Source organism: Ostrinia nubilalis, chromosome 11, assembly GCF_963855985.1.
Source record: "Ostrinia nubilalis chromosome 11, ilOstNubi1.1, whole genome shotgun sequence".
Lineage (NCBI taxonomy): Eukaryota > Metazoa > Arthropoda > Insecta > Lepidoptera > Crambidae > Ostrinia > Ostrinia nubilalis.
In genome coordinates, this window is record NC_087098.1 from 7950393 (window position 1) to 7969827 (window position 19435).

The 19435-nt window shown below is 36.4% G+C and overlaps 1 protein-coding gene across 1 annotated transcript; it reads right to left on the reverse strand.

Moving 5' to 3' along the window:
* Positions 1-205: 205 nt before the first annotated feature.
* LOC135076191 (glutamate receptor ionotropic, kainate 2-like) lies at positions 206-6463 on the reverse strand. Its single transcript, XM_063970665.1, has 16 exons — positions 6138-6463; positions 5898-5996; positions 5407-5550; positions 5180-5289; positions 4749-4905; positions 4423-4631; positions 4150-4335; positions 3929-4081; positions 3413-3850; positions 3119-3342; positions 2905-3042; positions 2610-2808; positions 2087-2318; positions 1638-1750; positions 1116-1271; positions 206-449 (listed from the first exon to the last, which is right to left on the reverse strand). Exons 1-16 carry the CDS (start codon positions 6151-6153, stop codon positions 261-263), a joined length of 2763 nt encoding a protein of 920 aa, XP_063826735.1. The 5' UTR covers positions 6154-6463; the 3' UTR covers positions 206-260.
* Positions 6464-19435: the final 12972 nt, after the last annotated feature.

Consider the following 19435-nt stretch of genomic DNA (forward strand, 5'->3'; position numbering starts at 1 on the left):
AACAGTGCTACATCTAGTTGAAATGGCGCGATACGTGACGCTTGAGTAGAATTTTTAATCAAAAGTGACGTCACGCGACATTTATATATATAATACTGTAATTATTGGATTATGTAAAAAATTAAAAAAAATTCTAGCAAACACACGGAAATCGGTTCGTTCTTTTCTGATTGCCCCCTATCAAAAACTAAAGAAAAATCAATAATAGATTTTATGTGTTTATTTTACTATTAAACTATTCAAAAAATATTTTAAGCCTATTATTTATTAAATACATCCAATCGGAACAGATCAGCGGCGGATCTTAGGACGGACGACGCTCGAGATGCTGCGTTGGAACCAGAACCAGAGGCTGAGGAGGTCGGCCTGGAGTGGGCGACTGGCTTCTCAGTCTCCCAGAAGCTCAGGGCAAATACCAACTCTGCCCAGAACGCTTCAGTCTGCGTCATCTGTAATCATAGAATAAGGCCGAGTTGCAGTGTTACACCACCTTATTTTAACCGTAACAATAACATTAATCGGTTCTTTTTGTATGGAGTTTGACAGATTTTTGACGTTGTCAAAGTTAAAGTAAGATAGCGCCAACTCAAGGTTGAGTTGGCGCAAGGCCTATTGAAAATTCGACTCGCATGTGTCTTGTGGACGCAATGTATTGGCTGCTAGTATCACGCTAACGCGCGTATGATTCTACGCGCGAAGACATTCGCGGCGAATTCGCCCTCCTGGACAAGGACTTAGAGGCTTTACAAAACTGTCAATAATTACAAGAAATAAAAAAAAAAAAAAAATTACTTCTAGGCGCAAATCGCTTCGTTTCTGAAAACGAAATTCGTGGAACTAATTTTATGAGAAAGACGCCAAGCGCACAGACGTCATGTCAAGTAGGTATTATGTGGAAACGCTTACCTAAAACAGCCCTGCCAGCTCTGTGCAAAGTTTGAAAGATATTTTAGGGTTTGTTTCACCAATTCCTAATAAAGTTTCAAAGAGTTTTCGGATTTATAATGTTATCTTATAAATGGAGGGTCTTATAAAGCTCTTTCATGACACAAAGGTTGGTTGAAGGATAATACTTTTAGCCACCTTTTGTACATAATTTTGTGCAAAGTTCATACCTTCTGTTCAATGGCAACTTCTCTGATATGCCACAGGAACTCGAAGATGCCCATAGCCGATGCGATACCACATCCTATTCCCAACACCACGAATACACCTCCAACGTTGTCCACGCCCAGTTCGGCTGCACTGGCTCCCTCTTCTTCTTCTTCAGCCTAGAATAACGAGTTACGTCCGTATTCACAAACGATGCTTGCTTATGTAAAGCAGCAAATCGAACGCACAGCGTTGAATAGAGCTCTGTGATTGGTTCATGTGTGACCCTGTGCGTCCACGTGCACTGTGAGACCTCATAGTAATGTTTGTGAATACGGGCCTTAGTACCTAAGCATGTGTTTTAATAAGGCATACTCGTAGAGCAGTTGTAGTCATTATTGAAATGTTCCATTATTCAGCGTAAAAGACGTTTAAAAGCATCCAAATAAATAGATTTTGATTTGGTCCCAATCTCAAGGAGCGGGACTAAAGTTATTACACCTACACCATAGAAGAAAAGATGATCTTAGAATAGGAAAACTTACTTCACATGCGCCTGTATCAGGGGCTTTCCACCACCGATTTTTGAGCTCCACCAATTTTCCAGCTTCGGCTAATTTCAAGACGGCGTTATCCACAGCTGTTCGGTATGATGAAACTAATAACAGGATCCGCTTTTAATAAATATTGTAACATCAAAATATTAATCGGATAATATTTTATAATGCTCCGGGCTTTTCGATCGAGATAGGTATTTGACGAATTACGATAGGAGTTTGAAAGTAATTAAAACAGAATTTACAATAGCCACTGAGGCTTAACGAATCAGAAACAAATAGGTTAGTCCCTGTTTATCATAAAGGTTGAGGGTTGAGGTAATTACTTATTTTATTTTTAATAACTTTCGTAAAGATTAATTTTGTTGGAAGAAAAAAACACTCGAGGTAAAGTTTTCGGGTATCAATTTTAACATAACATTCTTTATAATACTTACAAAATGGCATAGCTATTCCGTAGCCTTTAGAATCGAGCAATCCCCCCACTTGCATTAGATCGCAGTGTCTTTCGAGTTGGTATTCGATAGCCGTGGACTCCATTAGGAATGCGTACGTCCGTTTGCTCTTGAGCACTCTTTCGACACCTTCGTCGTTGTTTTTCATGAAAACCGAGGGTCGAGCTGATTCCATTGCAGCCCACATTCTTGCATAAGTGGATACATTTGATCTCTAAAAATAGAAGTAAAATTATGGTTTTGGTAGTAATTAGTGTTTTCAGCAAATATTTAATCTTCTTCGTGTAGCACATGAGTTATCAAGATAGGTATTATTTTATGATGGAAATATTCCAGCTTTGAGTCTTCCTATTGAGAGACATAATTCAAAACAAACATTTCTTGATAAAGCTGGGTCTTGAATTCGTAATAAATTCCCAGTAAGGCATCTTTATGTACTCAAGCTTGGAGTGAGAGCGTAAGCTTTTGCAAAATATGCGTAGGTAATACTCGTATATTCGGGTACCTTAAAGAATGAATAAGTAGATCCGCCAGCCACGGTTCCGTACTTTATTTTAGTTTGCATTGCTAAATCTTCGGCACTTTTGATCGAATCATCCATAGCAGCATTGGTAAGGAACGCAGCCAAGTTTGCAGTATAAGATGAACACATAATCAGTGCAAAGAACCACCACATACCGCATACCCATCTGGTAGAATATCCCCTGTAAAAATTATGGTAAGTTTGTTATCTTTATTATCGTATGTATGTAATTTGACAAAGTAATAAAAGTACCTTTGTACAGAAAACAATTGCTTACTTCGGCAAAATGTCTGATCCCTGTGTCATGATGGACCCCATAGTAAGCCAGCAGGAATTTTTGATATGCCAAATATTCTCTAATTCTTCGGGAGATTTGTCACAAGGATGCGGATTTTCCCAGTCATTAGGAGCCAATCTGTAATACAATAAAATTAAGAGTTGCTTTTGTTAAGATAGAAAATTAAGGAAAAATAAACTTATAAAATGTTTACCTGGCTAAAACGTGAAGCAATAAAGAAACCATTAAATAAGCAGCGGCCATGTAAATCCAAACATCTACTGAGAATGGTTTCAGAAAAGAGAACAGTTCAGGTTCGGGAGGAGTGGGTTTCGAATACAAGATACTGATACCCAACGTCATGAAAGGTGTGGTGAAGTCCACGTAAGATCTGCGTTCATATGTTATTGTTAAATCGCAAATTGCCAAGTCTGCTTTCTGCAAACAAAAAAAGTCTTTATGTATCCGTACTTAAAAATTGAATGAGAAAAATAAATTGTAATCCTACCCTTTCCAAAAGATGTCCTACAAGCCCATCCCATTTCTTGGTGTCCTTATTATATGAACCATACAAATTGCCCGGAACAATTTCAATTTCATAATTCAGATGCAACGTTTCTTTCAATATCTCATGTATTAGATCTTTTGAATACCCTTCGTATCGATCATTACCAACTAAGACTTCTCCTTCTTCTGGAACCTTTTCAATAAGATATGGTGCACCGATACGTGATACCACTTTGAATGTTTTGTTTTGCCATTTTTCAGCTAGGAGATCTGATACTTCGTTAGCAGATCTGGCGTATTCGAAACCAGTTTCTGCATTCCATTTGGCAATGCTATTGAATCCGCTATTAGAAAGTTCCATTACATCTACGTTAAAGTTGGTGCGTTCACCTGTGGCGTTATCGACAAGCACCTTGCCTGTTATTCCTATTATGGGGTTCTGAAATAAGGAATGGTCATTTGTGTATTATTAAGTAAGTTCATTGTATAGTTTTATATTTATTTTTGCGTCTATTACCGTCAGTATATGGTTTATAAAGTCATCTCCAATTTCCCATACATCTTCAGATCCACATTCTATTGGTTGCGCTTCTATTTTGAATTCTTCTGGTGCGCTTTCCACGGCACTTGTTATCAGTACTGCGGCATCACTAGCCAAAGCTGCTTCAACCTGTAATCATGTTACCGTGAAAGTGATGAAAGATTTAGATTATGCGATTTTATTTTAAGGAAACTTACAGTGATCTCGTGAGTTTCTCCAGGAATTTTGACATCAGGTGAACCTCTAATTTTCCAGTCAGCTAAATAATATCTCGTCCTTGAATCGTCGTGGTCGAAAATTTTAAGACAAGTTACATTCGACAGATTGTATCGCAGTTCTTCTAAATCCAATGTATGCGCATCAAGTGACATCAATACATAGCTCTGAATAAAGATACAATAAGTTTTACATAGGTACTTTATTTTCAAGCGTAATTCCAATAATCTAACTCAAAGATAGAAAAGTCTTACCATATAATCTTCAAAGAATTTAACTTCGTTTGCTTGGCGAAGATATTCCATGATTCTATCGGCCGGACAGTCTAGTATAACTCTGGTTTCTCCCGTAGCCTTCAAAGTTTTTAGTAAAGGTCGGTTGTCTTCCCCGGGGACTAATCTTCGTACCAGCCATTTGTGTTCAGGATTAGCATATTTCAGTATTTCTTGTAGTCTTATTAGGCCTTGAAAGAAATGGTGAAGTTTTTATTTTACGTTATTTGATCATCTTATTATCAAGTTATTTAGTGTTACCAGAGGCAAATTGAGGATTTTGCATGCACTAGTATTTAATTACGTACCATGATCATCGTCATACAGTAGTGTGTATGTGTTCCAATCGCTGTCCTTTATGAAGAGAGCTACGGCTTTGGAAAGAGCTACTGCCTCAGGGTATAAATTGATGCCAGGCGGCGTCGGTGGCTGAAGACCGCGAACAGGCGGTGGGCGCCATATTGCCTAGATGTAAAACAAGAATAATTTTGGTCAGCTTATATGACTTTTAGTAAAACATGTCCGTAAAGCTTTGATATTAATTTTAAAAGAATACAAACACGCGTTTTATATTGTTTTAAAAATATCTTTCTTAACTTTTTATATTTAAAGTCTGCTTTTTTCCAATTTGATTATTTTTATTGGGAATGTGTTGAAAACATCAGACCTATATTAAAAGTATGGTAGTGGTCATTAGGTAGTCAATACCTACTAATTAATAATAGCATTTTAAACTTACCTGAATAAAGGGTATTTTAGCAGCTCTACAACGAGCATCCACGACAGAGGCTGAGGTAATATCGGTAGGTCCAAATATTGCTATGACCCCTCCAGCAATTAGCTCACATGCTGCAATTATATTTTCACGACATTAATTTGATGAAACGTAGTTTATTGAGGGTTAAATAATTGGATTTCAGTTCCTCAGGTCTAAACTTCGTTTCATTGATCAGATTAGCTTCTTACCGGCCTTCGAAGCAGCGAAGCTGTCGCCGTAAGGAGCGTAAAGTGGTTTCAGGACAAAATGGAAGCGTTCGCTTTCCATCGACGCGCGAGTGAGGGCAGACGCAAATGCCACCTCAGTAACAGTGTTTGGAGGGAAGATGGCTCCTGAAAAACGTTAGTCTTTATTCAAATTAACTATTACAAAACAGATATCGCAGTGGATATGTATCGTATCTATGACGAAGCTAAAGTAATATATCACAATTTCTCTAAACGAATAAATAAGTTTTTTATTGTATTAAATGTCAAAAACTTTTAAGGTCACAAAACGGGAATTTTGTCTGGAAAGTTTTTTGGCAAAGATATTGATGCCTAAGAAAGTTAGGCAATATTTTTATTTTAACGATTGATATTTCACTAGTTCTAACACAGTCATCTACTTCAAAGTTTAAACAGCTAAAAGTTTTGATCTTTTTCCAAGAAAATTCTACACCAGAATGCAGCTGCCTTACCAATATTAATAGTGGTCTTGAGGGACTCATAATTCCGGAACACTCCTTCTGTATCTCTCAAAATGAGAGCAGTTAATACAACTGTCACGTATTTTATCCCTGCAAAGTGAGAAACATAAGACCGTAAAGTCCGCTTTAAAACGCGCCCAAAACAATTTAACGGTTCCTAGGCAATATAAGTTTGCAAACTCGTGTCCCAGTAAATTCTCGAAGTTGCGGATAAAAGTAAAAAGTACTCGCCCCAGAGCTGTAGCATTTTTGAGACGAGATTTCCGTGAATAAAGTAGTGAATTGGAACAATGGTATTCAGTGCAGCTGTCGCATTACAACTTTGCCTGTCGCCGACTAGTGTTTACTGGGACATTGCAAACATCACTGGGATTGTGAGTGGAGCGACACGGGCCGCACGGGTCGCATCGCGCGGGGACTCGGCCCAACGCATCGATGCACTATCACAACAGCTGTTTGGCCAACTGCACCCGAATTTATAAATAGGTTATGATTAGTAGGCCGGTTCGATTTGAAATGGGACTTTGACAATGAGCTCTATACGGGAAGCGTTCGCGGTCAACTTTACGAACTTCACTGAGTACATAAAATAAGTTAGTTTAACTCAGGCTCATATTCAAAAACTAAGCTTATTATTAGCTATTAGCCTCGATTTAATCGGACACAGATTCAAGTTCATGAGATTCAATTTATTTTTGAATTATTTACCTATTAAAAATTAGTGCCATTGCATATTTTTCTTTATTATCTTCTAGTAGTAATTAAGTTAAAACCAAAAATGGGGTAACCTATTTTTAATTTAAGAAAGAGCCATCATTGAATTTTTTTCCAAATGCACAATAAATCAGCGCGCCTCAATGGACACGCTATCGGGGCAAACGTAAAACAAGATTCGCAGACTTTTTCTAATCAGCCCGCTTTGGTTGCGCCGGAGCGTGGTCGTGCAATCGCTTGGCAGGCGGCCAGCTCACCGCGACACACTTCCATGTGCTTCCATTTCGTGCTGTGGCGATGTGCCGAACGTATACAAGTACTCGAGTACTGGACAGCTAATCTATTTTCGAAGGGTTTTGTTCAATCGGTGCTGATAGAACACTGAAATGTAGAGTCCGGAAGTGCCTGTAAGAACTTTTAGCTGGTATTTTATTGAAATGGTATTTCCTGTAATTTTTAATTTCCTTTTTAGTACCAGCAAATACTTTGCCCTGAATTTGAGACGGCACGCTACAATGGGGTACCTACATTTAGAACCTACATGCTAATTGAGAATTTAAATATTATATGACTTGTACCTGCTCGGAGAGGCGTCTGTAAATAATTGATACCAAACACTTTATGGGCGCTCAAAATACTGATTGTAGTCACATTTGCGCTGGCAAGCATGTATTGTGTTGTACTAAGGCTGGGTTGCTGCACCATTTTAAGTACTTTAACTTTAACAAACGTCAAAAATCTCTCAAATTCCATACAAAAACACCGGTTATCATCAATCAAAGTTAGGTGGTGCAACTCAAGCATATTATTATGTTTTTGAGTCAAGAAGACTCAAGTTAAAAAAAATGGTTGTCGTCAACGATACATCACTAGAGCCGCATTGTTGACCGACGGCTGACGCAGTAGTTTCCCGGATTGTATGCTCTTGTTGATGGAATGATATGATTTTTTATTTACTCTTCATTTCATTCAACAGCGGCCAAATTCGAACAAACCTTGCTCAGCGACCTTTGGCTATGCCAAAAAGGAAAAGTAGAACATACCTATTTTAGGGAGACTTATTTCCGTTTTCACCATCAATCCCTTATTTTTTAAGGAATCCCTATGAAAACCAAATATCCGTTAAGTGTTACCATAGGGGTCACTTAAAAATTGGGATTGATGTCGAAAACGGGCATTATTCGCTTTAACCTAATACAGTCCACTGAAGGACAAAGGCCATGCATTTCCATAACGACCGGTTCTGCGTTGCCCACATCCAGGTGCTTCCCGCGACCTTCACCAGATCATCGATCCACCGAGTTTGAAATCTAATAATTAAATTACCTATTTCGTACCGCAGAAACAAAATATTTTTAACTTTAGAAACTTTTAGTAGCATAAATAAAAATGTAGAGTTAAGAAAGTATCACTTAGGTACAGCATTCGTTAACGGGCAAAACCCTCCATTTAAAAGCGAACGTTACTTTTACTGGAACAACCTTTGAACTGCGACACGTCGCAGAATTAATGAGACAAGTTATAAGGTGAAACGCCTGACGACTGCGAATCGCCGCGACGTTGCAAAGCTGATCCCTCATTAAAATTATTTCAGACGAGATTCACGAGTTATTTTCATTTGGAGATATTTTCTGATCTAAGTTTGTATTTCAAATAATGTTTATTCGACTCAATTAACTTAAAAAATCTGCAGAAACACACTAAAATCAAACACAAAACAAATACAAAAGGTTAGTTAATCGCGGTTGGGTAAGACTAGTAACAAACATACAAGTCCTAGGTTTTTCCTTCAAGTTTAGATGCAATCATGCATGATTTATTTGAATAGCTAATATAATCAGTCTTAACTTTTTTGTCAATTACACATTATGGATCATTAGAAGATAAGTTTAATGAGCGAAGACTTTAATGAAGATTTAACTTTTATTTAATGAGTTTCCGTAAAATGATTAATTTTGAAACTGGTCGATTAAACTCTGCGTACAATATTCAAACTGCGCGGATCCTACTCACTCAATGGGATTATCTTTTTTCATCATCATTCTGTAATTATACCTTTTTTGTACTTTACATTTTGTTGAAACTAATTTAGCCGTAATTCCTCAGGAGACGTCTAAATTATTAGGGAATTAGGAAAGGCCAGCAGAATTTAAGAACGGATTGTGAAATTAGAGCAACATTTCTGCGAAGGATTTCGTTTTAAAAGCTTTGTTTAGGGTAGCGGTGCATTTTATAATAATCTAGATAACAATAGATAGATGTCGTAAACTAAAAATACTTGCTGAGCACTTATTGGTATACAATTTAATAGAAGATACTTAACATTAGACTCTACATAATTTTTTTGCCCGAATTTCGAGCTGAACAAGATGTGGTTTTGATAAAAATGTCTGCTAAACCCCTTACCATTACATTACGAGTATTTAAGAACCATTAATTTCGACGAGAAACGAAACGGGTCCAAAACTTATACAAAACAATAACAAAATAGAGTCGGGTCGGTATTGATAACACAATGCTATAGATTGCCGAACTATTTGCACAGATATCTTCCCTTTTCAACTTGGATTTAATGAGGCAAGTATCACTTTACGGCAGTGTTTTTCAACCTGTGGGTCGCAGCCCCCCGGACGCGAGAGGTCCTAAAAACTACCTCAGTAAAAAAAACAATAGTTATAAAGACAGACTTATCCGAAATCTAATTATGCAAATGCATTAAAATGTTGTATGGATTGAAGTATTCGGTCCATACAAACATCTTTGTAACATTATAAAATGCATGAAAAAAAGCGAACGGTCGGGGGGATCGCCAAATATTTTTTTCATACTAGGGTCGTGTCATGAAAAAGGTTGAAAATCACTGCTTTACGGAGTACACTGGGTATCGAGATTTCCGAACTCGATCTTGCACAAAAACATCATTAATAGGGATCACGGTACGAATTAACGATGTTTAATTATGCCAGTATCGGTATTTAAAGCTATCTTTTCAACTTAATTAACTGCCATCTTATAGTAACACTAAAAGAAATACCTACTTATATCGTTCACTAAAAAAATAATATAATTTACAAAGTATTGAACTAAGTTCTCATTTCATTATGAACAGACTTAGAAATTAATTATTTATTTCAATGGCCCAGAAGCGTTTAGATACCTAATGGCGTAGACTGTTACTGATATCCTTGAATTTTTAATTTATCGGTTTAAATGCCTTTTGTTCAAACTTTTGAAGGCATGCTTGTAAAAGTTAATTATACGAGGAAGTACTATTATAGAAAGTTCACGGTGGCCTTTACTTTTTATTTTATTTCAGATTTTGCTTTCTTTCAGTGGACGTACTGAAAAAGAAAAAAGTTGACTACCTATTGCTAGCAGAAACACAGGATATTAGTTTATCTGGCTATGATATCAACCAAAATGCATGTTAATACACCTACTAAGTCTTTTCTAGTCATTCAAATATTTTACATTATTACACACACACGGCACACGGGGACAAAAGTTTACCTTTATAATCTTAATCCTATTGATACAGTCTTCGTTAAAAACTTTACTTGAATTTCATCTTGGGAAGCAATTCATTTTATTTTCGGAGTCTCGTTATAAAACACTGACAACCTACGCAAATATTAAATCGAAATATTCATGCGTTGGAGGCATTTGTCAATTCACAAAAGAGTAGAGTCGTAAGTACATACACATTGTAAAGAGGAAATGAATGAAATGTTAAATTTCTCTCATTCATATTGTTTCTTTTCTACAATCTTCATTTTAAATTAAACGCTAATATATCTTTGTTTGACTTTTAGATTCGAAGAAAACCATGAAAACATTTTCCAATTTGCTTGCAACGTAATTGGAGCTGAACTGAAATCGAATTCTTAAATTAAAGCAACAAAAACTGTTTTTAATTAAGAGTGTAAAGTGTTTGTTGAGAACTCTGCCCTCTAAGTTAGTCTGTTTTCTATTGTGTTCCACAGAGGGCGCCACCAACTACGCCTGGGAGTAAGAGCGCTCTTACACAACGTCGTTACGAAGAAAACTCAAGAAAACTCTAACAAGACTTGCATTGAAAAGGTAGAGATTACGTAGGCAAATATAATTTAGTCGAAACTTTTTATTTCAATAATTTTGAAACTGGACTTCGAGTTTACTGTTTATTTAATTTTAATTAAGTATCTATCAGTAAAGTTTCTTGAAAATTAAATGACTGTATTTTCAGGAATCTCGTGTACGCGATGCGATGGTTACTTATTTGTTTTTGTATTTGTACGCTTTCATTTACAAATTATACAAAACATCAAAAAGTTTCAGCGAAAAATAGAATAATGGTAGGTACACAGTGGATACATAACGATGTTTACTTTATATAACTTAGTAAAAAAGGACGCATTATTCTGAAAAATGTAAAAGCCAGACATATTTTTATTCGTACTCCTATCTCATTTTACGATTACCTACGAAACAAAAGACAGAATAGTAATATTAAACAATGAAGGCTATTTCGTTATCTTACGTATATCGAGCCGTAAATTTAATAATGTCCTACGTAGTTTGGCAAAGTACCTACATCAGGTTAATAGGCGAACGAAACATATCACCGTCATTACTCGTACAGTGCCTTGTAGTTTGAGTCTAGACGCAGACCACCGATTTTTAGTTGGCCGATAGTTGGGTCGGGCTCGGGCTGTTGATCAGTATGGAGATGTAAAGTGCGCACATTACACCGATTTGGTATCGGCTGATTCTTCATACAAATAGAATCGGCTAACTAGAAGTCTGTGGTCTGTGCCTATGCTAATAAATAGTACCTACAGCGACACAACACTAGCACATCAGCCTACCACAAAATTATCTATTTCCTCAATCGATTTGAACTAACACATTGGACAGTGTGTAAATTGGAAAATTGATTTCCGAAATCCATTATGGTAATTCGTCGTTTTGTATTTTTTCACTGTCGACTGACTTCTATTTGATAAAGAGCATTTATGTACTTATTTAATGACATCGTTTCCATCTTCTCGAATTGGTCAAAAAGAAAAAGATTTTGCCGTGTTTACCCTGCATCCAGTAGCATGTTGATTATTATTGTTGATGCCATTGCCTGCTCGTAGACCTTATGTAAAGCACATTTTGAATCCTTCTTTTTCCGTAAGATAAGTTTTAAAATAAATGGTGTCACCTTTATTTTTATTGCCGTCGTTGCGGCAAGCCCATGTTCACCGATAGGTAGATATCATACGCTAAAAAGGTAATGGTGGTGGTGAACATTCAGTCGATATATGTGTATGTGTACGTGCATATCCAACATACAGGTAGGAAACGATAAGTGATCTCACTCGATTATTTCTAAACGAAAGCTAGAAACATTGAATATTCGGATAGATCCAGTTTATTCTGTAACCTATAATTGATAACATTGGATAGAGGTCGTGAAGCACTTTCAGGATCAGTAACCAGTTTATTTTTATATGTTGTATAGTTTAGAAATAATCGTGTGAGATCACTTATCGTTTCCACCCTGTATATTATTGAATGCACCATTCTACTACTGTCTATCTACGCCAGGTGTACGTAAGCCGATTGTGACACAATTAAATTGTATTGCTCGAATATCAATCCTATTCCATTCTGAATGCAATCTGTTCCGTGCCACTTAGTTAACTGAGAGCTTAGACAGATCGCAGACGCTTCTACCTCCAATGAGGTGGAGAATGGATTTGAAATCTTTTTTACGACATGAATTATTAACCAGTTAAGGGTTTTAGGAATTAAGCTGACGCTAACATACTGAATGATGGTGATAAATGAAACAGAAAAATAATGTTAAACGTTAATGATTCAGCTTTTGTTAATCTGCACGTAATATTCTCTTCATTCTGGATCTTTACGATTGTTTTAATACTAAAAGGGACATGCAAAAGTGGTCTCAGTAAAAACAAAAATAAGTGTTACTCCTAAGATAACACTTATTTACGACCTGTAACAAATATCACAGAGAAAACGCCTACACCTAATTGTAAATAACGAGCACAGTCGCATACATCACATGTGTTGCTTACCCACAATTCATACGAGCTGAAGTGGTGTGAAGTAAGGAAATGAGTTGCGTCCCCCTCCCCCTTGCCTCCTCCGGAAAACCGTTAGAGTGCTCGGAAATTGAGTTAGAGACGAGTTATGTGCAATGCCCAACGAGGATGCAAATGTCTTGCCTGTTAATGAACGGTTACATATTTATAGCGTTACATCGCGCATGTATGCACTCGGGCTTATGTTACGTACGTTCAGTGTTCCATTTCACGTAATAAACGCCCGTATTCACAAACGATGCTTGACTAAGGGAAGCAGCAAATCGAACGCACAGCGTTGAATGGAGCTCTGTGATTGGTTCGTGTGTCACCCTGTGCGTCCACGCGAACTGTGAGACCTCATAGTAATGTTTGTGAATTCGGGCGTTAGATGGTTACGTACGATGTATTCAGAATGTCAGATAACATTGAATAAACTGTTATTTTTTTAAAAGCTTCTTAGTTGCGAGTCGAGATGTCAATATGGCTCTTTTTAAAAATTTTCTTTGGAATTGTTTTTATCTCTCAGGGAAACTGGCAGACAGAGTGACACCTAATTTTATAAAGTTGTTAAGAATGAGCAAATCGGGAATTTCCAAGGAAAAAAAGAAGCATAAACTTTTATTTGATAAGTGACTCTTGTTCAAGCCTCCAATCGTGTAGAGTTGATTTGGTATTTATACTTTTTAGTTGTGTAAAAAATTAAGTTAGTCCTTTTTAAATTTTCCCTGTTTCTAATTGATGCAACCAGCAATGCTGAACAATTTGAATTGAAATCCGCCTGAAAACTAGCAGAAAGTGCGGAAAATAGTGTGTCTACGAGTGTACTATGTACCTATGCACTCCGATCAGCTGTCAACTTTTTTACTGTACAGTCAAAAAATATACTCGTAGTTCGTGACACCCAAAGTAGCCACTAAGTAGCAACACGTTATAATTGGAATAGGATTGTATTATCAACTTATTGAACACTTTGGGTGTTACGCCTACATTTCTTCATACCCACACCACGCCATAAAGCATTCAGTAATACGACAGTTGACGTTCAGGAAAAGGAAAAACGAAAGTTAATTTAATATTGAAAACCGAATGTGAGACGCGGAAGAAAAGCTAAATAAATATTTCTTTTAGCCCTTTGAGGTAGGTACTTTGATGTAATATTAACTGCGAATCGGGCGTATTTCAATCTGTACATATTTATTCGAATTGAAAGCGTATTGAATGTTCTAAAATAAACAACTGTTAGTATTGTCTATTTACTAGAACATAGCTTCAACGTGAATAGCTCTACCTGGGGAGCTTTTCTAGCTTTGAGTGTTGCACTTAATTCCCTAGTCAGTTGTAAGCAACTAGAGTATTTTAAAGTTTATGCAGAACTACCTGTTTGTTACTCTCTTAGGTATTTTGGCTGCTTTTCATATAGGTATAAATAACACACTTTTGACTTTAAGCAAAATTTAGAGCTGGATTCGACGTTTATTTTTCCGGTTTTTCTGGCAATCGGGCAATCGACTTTCATGATGTCGATGATAATGACAGATTCTGAAAACTTCAACCAATATTCATTCATAATTTCATAGCATAATTTTGTACTTTATCATGTACGTTTAATTTAAACATTTATACAAGTTTTACCAGTAAAAACCTCATTGCACATTTTCAGTAATTTAGCTTACATAAAAATAGGTTTTCTTGCTCTGTTCATTTAAATTACTGTAATCTCAATCTGATGTGAACGTTATACTGTCGAAAACAGATCAGGTAAATTACATTAAAGCAGAACCATACAAGGTAACGAGCAACAAATGGCTCGAACGTGGGGATTCCCCAACGAATTTACCTGTAAAAGAAAAACAGCAGACTATTCAAGTCTCTCGTAAACATCATTAATACGATTTGAATAATCCGAAAGGAAGGTACTGAACATGAGGTGGATGGTAAATAAAGTTGATCCATCCATTATTCAACAGGTAAGGGCTTATTGGTAGGTGACTGTGCTCTGGAGATAGATTCTACCGGCCTGCCTGGCCCGCTGCCAGCGATGGGGTAACATGCCAACGCAAAGTGCCACTTCCCTCGAACACGAGCCACGCCAGTTATGTAAGTACAGCTTCAATTCTTGAATGATAGAAACGTGCCACCAGCAAACAAACGTGAGAAGCTCCCAGGGATTTGTGTCATGGATGCAGTTTGCCTAATAGCAGCAAACGTTTCAACTTGCAAATACGTGCTTTTGACCTAGATTTTGTACTGCAATGCTCTTAATGTTTCAATGAAGCCACTCATGTGCAGTTTCGTATATTAAATTCACTTCCGAGAGCTTGAGAGCTCGTATGTTAATGTTGTTTTAATCAAAACTTGTAGTGTTATGGTGTTTCTTACAAGTTATAAATAACTTGTTTGTTATGGCCAAAGTTTCTTCAAGTTTAGTACATGGGCAATCTATCATATTTCCCCCATGCAAAGTGAAATAAGGGTAAATTTGTGTTGCTTTTGTCTATCTTCATCCAGTCTCTTTTACCCACTTTGCGGAATTTGTTTTCATGATAAGCTTACATCCGATGGAGTACCTCTCCAGATTGGAGTCTATTTGTATTCAGCAAAACACCCACCATGACAATTATCATTTTCATTACTCATTTCTCCTTGTGTTTATTCAGTTTCATTGGCATTAGGCAAATGGACGCCCGAGACAATCAATTTAGTTTGTCACAAAATACCTGTTTTCCATAATAATGGAGTTACTTTGCCCCACTTTTGTGTATCTTGCTTCACTCGCCACGAAACAAAGACCATATTATTTTAATGGCTGGTAATCAGTCAACTCTTCTATACAGGTTGGAAACGATAAGTGATCTCACTCGATTATTTCTAAACTATACAAGATATGAAAAAAACTGGTTATTGATCCTGAAAGTGCTTGTCTGCACGAGCTCTTTCAAACGGTACCAATAATAGGTTACAGAATAAACTGGCTCATGAAGCACTTTCAGGATCAGCAACAATTTTTTTGATATCTTGTATAGTTTATAAATAATCGAGTGAGATCACTTATCGTTTTCACCCTGTATAGTGTTGCAAATGTCAAAGGGTGGTTGGTTGCGATCACTCAACTGTGATCCTTATGCCTTATAATTGAAATGATTTTGTAAAAAAATATTCTTAAAACTAGGCCGAAAAAATCTATAATTTCTACGGGGTTGGATTATCAAGAAAGATTGATGTCGTAAGGCTGGAAACACGGTCCGAATATGGGGTCACCGAGTAACACATTAATCAAACCCCGCCGTTTCAAAGAATTAAATGGTGCAAGGGTCCATGGGTCTTTTGATATAGTTTATGGTGCAGGGTACGGGTACGGAGGCAGGGTGTTTTGAAACAACTCAATCCGGTAAAATTACAAGGAACCAAAAATGACCCGAGTTTTTTTAAAATTATTATTAGTAGAATAATTTCACCAGTTATTTTTACAAATTGGATTCTTATACTAATTTTATTAAGTGAAAGAGCTTTCTCATAGCTAAAAAAATCATATAGGTACTACCATAGAAAACCATAAAGATCAGACATACTGATTGAGCTATGAAGTACATATAAAGTAGAATTCTTTATTTTATCGAATATTTATAAAAAATTAAATTGAAAGCCAAACCAGGTCACTTGGATAGAACAATCAAAGCAGATCTGTCTTTCTACCAATGAAATATTCCATCGCTTTATATAGACATTTACTTGGGAAAGGTAAATATTCCTCCACCTTTTTCCTGCTGGAGTTCTCTCATTTATACAGACACCTAGTTACCTAATTAACCTCGGAAGGTCAATTATTTAATTTGACAAGTCTAATAAAAAAATAATTTCTGAAAATTTTCTTTCGCGCAAGTACTAGTTACTTAAAAAAAGTACCAATAAACTAATAAAACTAATAAGTCGTTTAATTTTTTGAGTATCATTTTCTATTTTCCATTACAGAAGCACCTAAGTCACCTGATTAATCCAGGTGTTTTCTTTTGTGTGTCCCTTGTTGCCCAAAACTCACTTTTACCAGACAAATAATTTGTCGGACATTATTATGATTATGAAAGGGCGTAGAAAGTGATTCTGACCCGGGGTGGGTAAACCCGACCGTTTTTGGTAAAGAAGCCTTAGTGGTGGGAGCGTTTACCATCCTGTTAAAATCTCGTTTTGCATACCGGACCGCTCGCTGAAATGTAGAAACAGTGGAACTGGAATGACCGCAAAGCGTTTTGACGTGCGGCTACGTCTTTGAATAAAATAAACAAGATTCAATTGAGTTGGTCTTTACTAGGAAGTGTCCTTTTTAAGTTAATTTTATCAAATCGATTTCACAACGAGTTCCAAAGAAGAGCCAGGTAGGTAGGTCTTTCTAAGAGTATTTCATAGAAAGACAGTAAAATATGTATTTACAGACATATTTTCGTTCGTTTCAACCGAATTCCGTCCACTGTTCCAGCAGTGTGTTTGCGTTTGATTGTTATATTACCTACATAACTGTTAGTATTTTGTATTTGAAAAGGATCCAGTTTATGTAGGGCGAGTTTTTCTGATAACAATTAAGGGGAAATCCTTTTTGGGTTAACTTTATCAGATCGATTTCATAAGGAGTTCCAAAGAAGTACCTATACTCTTAGGCTGGGTTGCACCATCCTACTTTAACCTTGACAAACGTCAAAAATCTGTTAAACTCCATACAAAATGCACCGGTTATCGTTATAGTTACCGTTAAAGTAAGGTAGTGCAACTCAGCCTTAGGCCCGGTTTTTTGATTCGTAGTTAAAATAACCAATAGTCAAATTTGACAGATGTCAAATGACAAGTGATTAAATATCAGAAAAAAATGTTTTTCGAACAATGGTTAGCTTGACTTTTAGTACATTTTTTAACTATTAGTTAACATTTTGTTAATATTTAACCATTAGTAGCAAAATTTAAAAATTTGTTATTTTAACTATGAATCAAAAAACTGGGCCTTAGAAAGACAATAATAACAATTCATTCGTTTCAACCGAATTCCGTCCACTCCAGCAGTGTATTTGCGTTTAATTGTTACATTATGTACATATTACTGTTTGATGAACCGTATTGTGTTTGAAAAGGCTCCAGTTTATGTAGGGCGAGTTCTTCCGATAACAATTATGGGGAAGTGTCTTGGGTGAAGCGAGATAAACGAGCGAGGGCAATGATTGAAAAGGCTTTCCTTGTAAGAATTAATCCCGGCGCAGTAAGACGGGAGAACAACAGCTTTGCAAAACCATGCTCTTTATCGAAGAAAAACGATAACAAAAGGGTATTTTACGTTTTATTCAAGCATTCTTTTATATTTTGTTTGAGCAACCATTAGAGCTAAACAAAGAAATAAAAACTAACTTTATTCAATCTTTGTATTAAGCTCTTTTAGTCCATAAATGCGCCATATTATAAATGTAGGTATGAACTCTATGCATGCACTGCACTGTATTTTTATAACTTTTTAACACTTGCGTTTTAAGTAGATAATGTTTCCGAGCACGTGACTAAGTAAATATTGATAATAATAATGTTCTCGCGAGTTTACCTGAATCTTTCTTTCATGAACTTAACACTTACGTAGGTAACCAAACGATCAGGTTCTTAAAAACAACCATTATCATCGATGGAGGTCGTTGGGGGAACGAAACACCATAGCTGTTTCCGGGGCATTAGCTTTATTATCGATCTGGGATCCAAGAGTCGAATGGTGGCCATTATGGTAGCAGAATAGCCAGTTTTCAATAACAAGTGTAAAGTGAGAGATGAGATTTTCACTAGATTTTCAACAATAGTTCGTACCTTTTTAAAGCGATTCTTAATGTCGGGATTTTTCATTAAAAAGAGATAGGTAGCCGAAGAACGTCAGACTACAGATCCTAGTGAATCCACTTAGGTATATCCTAGACTTTAGACTAATGTCTAACAAGCATAATTACTGGTAAAAGCTAGCGGGAATATTATTAACATACTACTTACACCAAAAATAACTTCAAATCTTTATAAATAATGCACATCAATCTAAGCAGTAAGAAAGTTTCGATGTTTTATGTGTTTACCCAACGTTTTTATCTATCAACTACTTATTTCCCAAACTTTTCCTCTATTTGCTGATAACTAAAAATAATATTCAGTAAGAAGAATAAACACACAATGTTCTTCAAATCATAAAAGTTAGTCAACAGGTCTTAGAGTCATGTTTTGGTTAACTAACAGTTTACTGCAGTAGTTTCAACGGTTCTTTCTATGTCTTAAAGTAACTAACAAGTAACAAAGTTGCATAGAAGTCTTGATACGGCAATTTGGTAGACATTAGTAATGAAAGTTCGTTCGTTCGTCCATAGTCAAAGAGAATAGTAAAACATTTACATACAGCGGTTCAAAGCATTCACATTTTTAAAGCCACGATAGCCGAACGGTGAACGGCCGGACTGGCCGTCTCGAGATCCGACGAATGCGAGTTTCGGATCCCACCGACGCTTGACTATTGTGGTGAGCCCACTCGTAACACAAGCATTTAGACAAATTACTAATAATCATAACAAAAAAAAAACACACTAGCGGATACGGTGCTACTAGAGATATTATAACACTATTGCTTTTGATTTGGTATTATCGCTCATCATTTGTTTTTCGAAGTAGCAGAATCACATTCTCGAATGGAGCACGATAGTCTCTTTTTTCAGGGACTGGGCCCAAACCCAAAGATATTAT

Coding starts and splice junctions, on each gene's coding strand:
- LOC135076191 (XM_063970665.1), bottom strand. Junction 4,082..4,149: donor GAGAAACTCACGAGATCACT/GTAAGTTTCCTT, acceptor ACATGATTACAG/GTTGAAGCAGCTTTGGCTAG. Junction 3,343..3,412: donor TAGGACATCTTTTGGAAAGG/GTAGGATTACAA, acceptor TTTTGTTTGCAG/AAAGCAGACTTGGCAATTTG.